The sequence below is a fragment of the Mauremys mutica genome, chromosome 22 (assembly GCF_020497125.1).
Source record: "Mauremys mutica isolate MM-2020 ecotype Southern chromosome 22, ASM2049712v1, whole genome shotgun sequence".
Classification (NCBI taxonomy): domain Eukaryota; kingdom Metazoa; phylum Chordata; order Testudines; family Geoemydidae; genus Mauremys; species Mauremys mutica.
Genome location: NC_059093.1, coordinates 22,607,032 through 22,614,930, shown reverse-complemented (window position 1 = coordinate 22,614,930; position 7,899 = coordinate 22,607,032). Strand labels below are relative to the sequence as shown.

General features: G+C 42.3%; 1 protein-coding gene across 1 annotated transcript in view; it reads right to left on the bottom strand.

Annotated features, from left to right (window-relative positions):
* Positions 1-4,381: 4,381 nt before the first annotated feature.
* The window catches only part of LOC123354954 (fibroblast growth factor receptor 3-like), a 44,135-nt gene continuing 40,617 nt past the window's right edge, over positions 4,382-7,899 (bottom strand). Inside the window, exons 13-16 of the mRNA XM_044997370.1 lie at positions 7,582-7,652; positions 6,779-6,916; positions 4,887-4,992; positions 4,382-4,590 (exon numbers count right to left, since the gene is read on the bottom strand). Coding sequence (XP_044853305.1) covers positions 4,489-4,590; positions 4,887-4,992; positions 6,779-6,916; positions 7,582-7,652 — 417 coding nt within the window. The 3' untranslated portion in view covers positions 4,382-4,488. The remainder of the gene's footprint in view (positions 4,591-4,886; positions 4,993-6,778; positions 6,917-7,581; positions 7,653-7,899) is intronic.

Genomic DNA, 7,899 nt, shown 5'->3' with positions numbered 1-7,899 from the left:
AAAAGTCGCAATATTACAACAAAAAAACTTCAAAAACAGACTCCAACGAGAGACTGCTGAATTGGAATTAATTTGCAAATTGGACATCATTAAATTAGGTTTGAATAATAACTGGGAGTGGATGGGGCATTACACAAAATAAAACTATTTCCCCATGCTTATCCCTCCCCCCACCCCAGTTCCTTATATCTCCTTGTCAAGTGCTGGGAATGGGCCATTTTCATTACCACTACAAACAGTTCTTTTTCTCTCTTGCTGACAACAGCTCACCTTGACTGATCGCTGTCCTTATAGTGTGTATGGTAACACCCATTGTTTCATGTTCTCTGTGTATATATATATCTTCCTTCTGTATTTTCCACTACATGCGTCTGATGAAGTGAGCTGTAGCCCACAAAAGCTTATGCTACAATAAATTTGTTAGTCTCTAAGGTGCCACAAGTACTCCTGTTCTTTTTGCAGATACAGACTAACACAGCTGCTACTCTGAAAAGTGTCACCTTGTGTTCACTGGCTGCCCCCCCCACCCCCCCACAGCATTTCCATTGACCGGCAAAAGAGCTAAAACTACAGCTGCCTTGTCTCCACAAGGAATGTAACATATGTTAAAATACATCTGTTCCCTAGTGTAGACATAGCCTGTAAATGAAGTTAAATATGGACTGTAGCCCAGTAGGTCTGGCTAGTTGTGCAGCTGAAACCTAGGTCTTCTAGAGCTCTGATATTACAGTTAAAGTCCAGCCCACGCTGCTCATACATAGGCCAGCTGCTTTAAATCTCACCAGGGGCAACTTAATGCAAAAACCTAACCCACACCTCAACACAAAGCAAAACATTGGGCCCGCTCTGGCTCTCAGCCCTTCACTGGCAGCAGGACTGGCTGCAGCAAGGCCCGATCCTGCATGGTACTGAGGCCTTGATCTTTAAAGGCATCCTAACTCCCACTGAAATCAGTGGCAATTAGGCATCTAATACCTTTGAAGACCTAGGTCTGATTTCCCTCACCTCTCACTCAATGGGAGCTGAGGCCACTCGGGACCTTCCATGAATACTTGAGTTTTTTCATGAAACTTAACACTAAATGCACCAACCCTTAAAGCCCACTGCCATTACAATCAATGCAATTTTTGCCTGGGTAAGGAAAACAGGATTGGATCCATGACAACAATGACTCCACTGACCAGACTGCTATTTGTACGCACAGTGAAGTGTATCTTACACCACTATAGCATCACTGACCCAGTGGAGTAAATATTACTTATCTAGGGGAAATCCTGGCCCTACTGAGTAAGGCTTTATCTCCACCGAAAAGATGATCGGCCTTCACACACGCCCTCCCGCATTGTGGATGAAGTTACATTGCTGTAAAGATACCAGTACAAGAAGAGGAATAAACTTCTTAGTAGTATATGGCACCTATATGCCATTACAGCTACATGTAGACTAGGGCTTGTAGTGGAATAACTGATATTGGTAAAAATTGCTCCCCTAACCACAACAGTTATAGCTGCACAAAAACTGGGTGGTGACTAGGCCTATAAAATAAATATCACAATGCTGCACCATACAATGTCTCTTTACCATGACAATCACTAAAGACACGCTCGAAAACAGAGGATTTATTGTTGAACAGGCCCATTAAAACTGGAAAAACAAATTCAACAACGCATTTATTTGTATTTTTGGGTAAAAACGTTTTTTTCATGTTAACAAAAGCAGAATAAGTTTATTTAGTGTTCATTTCACACCTTTGACAGTTGCAGCTGTCAGGAAAGGAAATATAGTATTAAAATAAACTGAATAAAGTTGCTCACCAACAAACAAAATTCACATTATGCAAATCTGTGGATTGTAACATCAACAGTATAAAATGTAACAACATCAGAATTGTAATTTTTTTAAAAAAAGCTTAAAAAGATAACAGTCCAGGCTATAAAACTATACAAGCATTGTATAAGAAATGTTAAAGTCAACAAGTCTACAGATACATCTTGTAAAAACCTCACTACATTATATATTTATAATATCTAATAACATTTGAAATCATGCACAAATTTGTACATTTTTAATGGGAAGCCTAATGCTTTAGGTACTTGGAATGTACAATTAGCAGACATTTGTAAGAAAATACCAAAATTTCTTTTAATTAACCCTCCCCCCCCCACAAATCTATAGAAATCTACTTTCTCAAGAACTTCCACTGACATAACCTCAAACTATAAATTATTACTTTTATGAGAAGAGCCTTGTGGTGCTAAAAAATAATACTAATGTGAGATGCTGTCAGCCTGTTATTTTGAATCACTGATATGTCGTATGTACAGGGGAAAAAATAAACCAAACCACCATGTTATTATGATATTTGCCTCTTTGTGTTAGTAAAAGAGTTAAAATCTTCTCATAAAAATACCTCCCCATGCCTTCTTGGTCCATACTAAAGTTCCCCTCTTTAGTTAGTGTGCTTTTAAACAGTGATTTGTTACAGATGCACATAAATAGCATACAAAGGTAAGTCCAGCAAATTAGGCATTATTGGCATTTTTAGCATGCGTTAGACTTAAAAGTGATATACAATCATTGTACTTCCCCTATAAAGAATGTGGCTCTTCTTGCTATTTTGCCAGTGTGTTATTTCTTAAATCCGACAAGGAAATGATACTGGCAAGGAGAAAAATAAATAAATAATGTGCATCATTCAAAGTCAACATTTAGCTTTGCTGCATACTTGTTTTTAAGATCAACCACAAAGATACCTTCATTCAAAAATAGAAAAATAAACACCCACACCCTCTTAATGCCCAGTGGTTAAACTGATGGAAGAATTCTTGGCCTTAGATTTTCAAATATGTAAAAATCGTCCCTCTGTTATTTGTTTGGATTTAACCACTGATGATGTATTGCAAACTAAACTTACCTTTGCTCACTGCAATCCAGGATAAACTAATTTTTTTAAAAATAAATATATATATTTATAACATTAAATGTAATTTGTTAAAGGAATGTACATCTATACAGTCTCTCAATATTTCCTGTAAACACAAAAAAAAACTTGATTAATCTATTTTTCTCCATATTTAATAAGTTAAAGAACTTAAATGCAGTAAATTTTAAAGTTTACAGTAATGCTATGCTATTTCAACCGATGAACAGATATGTTAATGTCTATAAATAACTTTACAAATATACAAAACCGTGAAGATATTAAAAAACAAAATCTTTCGCCCAGATCAGTATATCCTAGATTGCAATGCTCTTATTTTGAGAGATTTCCCTCTCAGTACTGCTTTACATTGCATTAATATTATACATTCTTTTTTTAGATTAGATAGATAGATATGTACACAATTCTCTGGAATAAACCTTTTTGATGTAAGTTAAAGGCTCTTGCCTACAGGTACCCGTAATTTCTCTCTCCAAGTCACTGCGGATGGATGGAGACAACTTGCTAGCTTGAAAGGGGAGAAGTACTGAAACAGCTGCTTCTCTTGGGCTTTAAAGCAAAAACCGAAAACTCAAATCTCCATCTCAAGAGCATGAGTTTTACATTCTTAGAGCCTGGTCCTGCAGCATCCAGCACACTGGCAAAATACTGCATTCACATGAAGCCCCCCTGAAGACAATAGGGCTCTGGATGGACAGTCTGCTCATGTGCAAGAAGTTGCAAGATCAGAGACTAAGGCCTGGTCTACACTAGGAGAGGGGATTGATCTATGTTACGCAACTTCAGCTACATGAATAATGTACTGAAGTCGACGTACTTAGATCTACTCACTGCAGTGTCTTCACTTCACTGCAGTGAGTCGACTGCTGCCGCTCCCCTGTTGACTCTGCCTGAGCCTCTCATGGTGCTGGAGTACAGGAGTCAATGGGAGAGTGCTTGGGGGCTGATTTATCACGTCTAGACTAGACGTGATAAATCGACCCCCGCTGGATCAATCGCTGCCTGCCGATCCGGTGGGTAGTATAGACATACCATAATTCTGCTTCTGATTTAATTATTTAGCAATTCCCTGGAGACATGTGGTACCTTTACACCCACCACTTTGATGCTTTCCTCTCTATGACCCCCAAAATGAACACATTACAATGACTTTCATGCATTTGCCCTTCCGTTTGGAATGTTCTGACTCTTCTGCATACGCCAGTCACCCGCAGCCCAAGTGCAAGAGAGGGTTATGATCTATTACAGTCAAACCGCTGTTTGCCACCAAACCATTAACACCTTTGAGATTATGACTATGTCAAAAAAAGGGATTTTTGTGGGGGGGGGGGGATTTTTTTTTAATAAGTAGCTGGGTAATGATCAAGCGACTATAAAAAAAAACAACTACAAAAATACAGCTATTTATATCAATATATTAATCCCTGCAGGCAATGTGTCTCTTCAGCTTCACCAAAAAGGTTCATGAACAGATTGCATAAGCAAAGAATTTCTACATTCTTTACACTTCTCCTTCCCAGAAAAATAAAGGGTTTTTTTCCTCTTCTTTATATTGCAGGCACAGAATGGCCTCCCGAAGAGTGGGTAATGTGCGTGTCCTGGCGGGCGGGGGAATACTGCTCAAATGGCACGGAGAGGTCAAGGTACTCCTGCAAGGAGAAAAGTCACATGGTTACATGGTCGGGGGTGAGGGAGAAGAGATAGCTAATGATGCTGCAACACTTTCCAGTTACCACAAGCATTAGGGTTAGATCTGGGGATGCCAGAGCTGGGTTTTGAACACCCCCAAAGCATGAGGGTTTCGGGATCTGGGATTTTGGCTTAGCCAGTTATAAAGATAGGGGCCAGGTCTGAATTCCAAGCCACCTCCAGAGCTCAACTGCAGGGCTCTGGTTCAGGCCCATCTCTGCTAAGGACCGATCTTTAGCCAGAGAGAAACACTTACCTCAGTTGTTGTTACAGTAAGGACCCTATCCAGGTCTTCCACTAGCTGCTTAAAGGTTGGCCGTTCTGATGGGACTACATGCCAGCACTCCTTCATGATCATGTACCTGAGGAGAACAAAGAGCAAGAGGCCTTCCCTGTGATGGGGTGGGGGAGAGAGAAGAGCACGTGTGCAGATCTACATGTCCCAACACAGCCAGGCTTTGGCCCATGCACCTGCTGGGGCATAACCAGCCCCCACTCCTTTGCATTGCTCTGAACAAAGTGAGACATGCAGCTCCCTCTGTGCCTGAACCCACTGCCCAGCCCAGATACAGCCACCAGTCCGTGCATTGGTACAGGGCGTAACATAACCCAGCTGGTATGCCTGCGGCAGAAGTAAAGAAAGGGGATCCCCTAGGTAAACCTCTCCAGCACGGTGCCTTAGGAACCCACAGTGCCGGAGCCCAAGAGGGGCAGGTATGGAAACCGGGTGTGACGAGTGAGGGAAAGCCCAGGCTACAGAGTACTGAGAAAGGCAGCTGGGTCTATCAGGAGTTTTATTACTGTAGCTGTCTATCACACAGTCCTTGGCAATGGCATTGGGCGCATAGGCCTAAGGTTGCCAATGGCTTGGTGCTCTATGTAGCCCCAGCATTCATGGTCTTGGCAGCAGGACCAGAGGCCCCAAAGGGAAATCAAGGCGGAGGAAATTCACACTTTGACTTCTTTGACATGCACGCACACCCCTTTACAATAACGTGGGTGACCTGCAAATCACAAAGCTAGCCATAAATTGTCACATTTGAGTAGGAAGCCATTGGATTATCCAAACAGAAGCCCCTAATGTCCTAGTCGGAAATCTGGTTTGTATGGTAAACAATGCTAACGCCTGGCTCTCGCCCTGTCACTTTGCTAGGAGCAAGAGGACAATCATCAGGCCCTATTGGTCTTGAGTGCCCTCTCCCTTAAGCAGGAACCAATGATGTTTACAGGAGAGGGCGTCCTCCCACAGAGACAAGAGCAAATCCCAATTTCATACAGATTGGTCTGCTTTGAAATCCAACATACAGCAGGGAAAGCTTTGCCTACAGCAGGTTTGTCCACAATGTGGAGTAGGCAAAGCCAACTGGACCAGGGAAGAGTTAAGAGACAACAGCCGGGAACGGCGAGACAACAGGCGTAAAATGGAGTACTGCTAGCACGACACTCACTGAATAGTGATTTGTCCTGCCTCAGCCCCAGCGTACTGACTGGAGTTAGACACAGGCAATTAAATGTTACTTAATTCACATTTGTTTAGGGCGTTACTGAAGTTGAAACAACAAGGAAGGAAACTAAACGTAATGATGCCATTTTCAGAGGCTCAGAACCAGCCTCCTAGCAATGGTCTCAGGGCCAGAGAAAGTGTTTCTTGTCTGCACAGTGACCAACGTGCCGGGAGCGGAGTACTGCTGCAATCAGACAAATACATCAGGCAGGAAATGCTGCATTCTAAGGGTAAGTCACCAGAGTCCATTGGGGGCTCAAAGAAGGACTATCCTCTTCCCCTGCTCCACCCCAACAAATACTACTTGGGGACCTAAGCAATTGCACACTAGGCAAATCCACAGACCTGAGCTGGGCATGGGTTGACATGAATCGACCAAGCATAGCAAGCGTAGCTGCATATTTTGACTGTCAGTGACATAATCAGTCTAAATGAATCAGGCTCGGTAAGTCTATCTGGAGCCAGCCAGACAATCGCACAGCAGGACCAGCTAAACAGTAGTAAGTGGGGGTCAGACAAAGGAATGGGCAGCAATATTTATACACACACACCCTGGAGAAACTGAATTAAGAAGGAAAATAAACTCGTGCGTCAGCCAAGGTTTCTAGAAATGAAGCCATAAAGCTACTCCCTCCCTCACTTACAGGTCATGAGTGCAGTTTGCTGGCTTGTCCAGCCGATTGCCTTCTTTTAAGAATTTGAAGAGTTCCTCGCTTGGAATTCCCGGATATGGAGACCCCCCCAAAGTAAAGATCTCCCATAGCAGCACTCCAAAAGACCAGCTGGGAACCAAAGAAAGATGTTTAAAATTCAATGAGGTTTTTTTAGTTTTTTTGTTTTTTTGCTTTATTTCAGTGCAGCCATGCACAGCTAACACAGTCGTCAATAGCATGACTAATTGCCTAGGCCATTTTCACTAGTTACTTGGAGATCTCTGCTGATCCAACTCAATAGCAAAGAACTCCCAGGAACCACGTCTGAAACTGAAATGAGCATTTAATCAGATAGGTGACAGCCCATTTATTACCCCTGGCTCTTCGTTAGGTCTTCCACCAGCTCCACGGAATGGAACAAATCCAATGAATCCTGCCCAGCTTCACTGAATCACAGGCTAGGAACCACAGGCCACTGTGCAAGCTGATATCAAAGCTTGCTTGTTACAATCCTTATTTCACTGGCCAGACTGGAAGAAACACCCCCTACAAAAATCAGCACACGTCTAATGTTAAATTCCTTGGCACTGCTGCTGTGCTACCTTTTTCAAAATATATTTTGCCTCCTTCATTTTCTTTTTTAAAATAGAGATTGTGTGTCTCTTTCTATCTCTCTAATTTAGGTAAACTGATGTGTCCATTGCTGCATTACCTACGTGCTGAAACTATGATTTTGGATCACTGAAGCTACAGCATGTGAAATTTACAGAAGAGAGAATACAAATAATGCTTACACATCGCTCTGGTGAGTGTAGACCCCATCAAACAATGCTTCTAGAGCCATCCATTTCACAGGCAGCCGACCCTGTAATTAGAAAGACAAAGGGAATGTTCCATCAGCATCTTCACTCAGCCACAAGGGCACTATCTGAATCTTCTATTCTAATCCAGTTTGAAACATTTTCATTAGCAACCACATCTGCTTCCCTGACCACTGTGCAGGCAGTAGTGGCCACATGTAAACAGAATATAACATTTGATCCCCGGTCTTCACTGACGATCTACGTTATAAACACCCTCCCTCTCTTGCATGCTGCATTTCACTGCCAAGA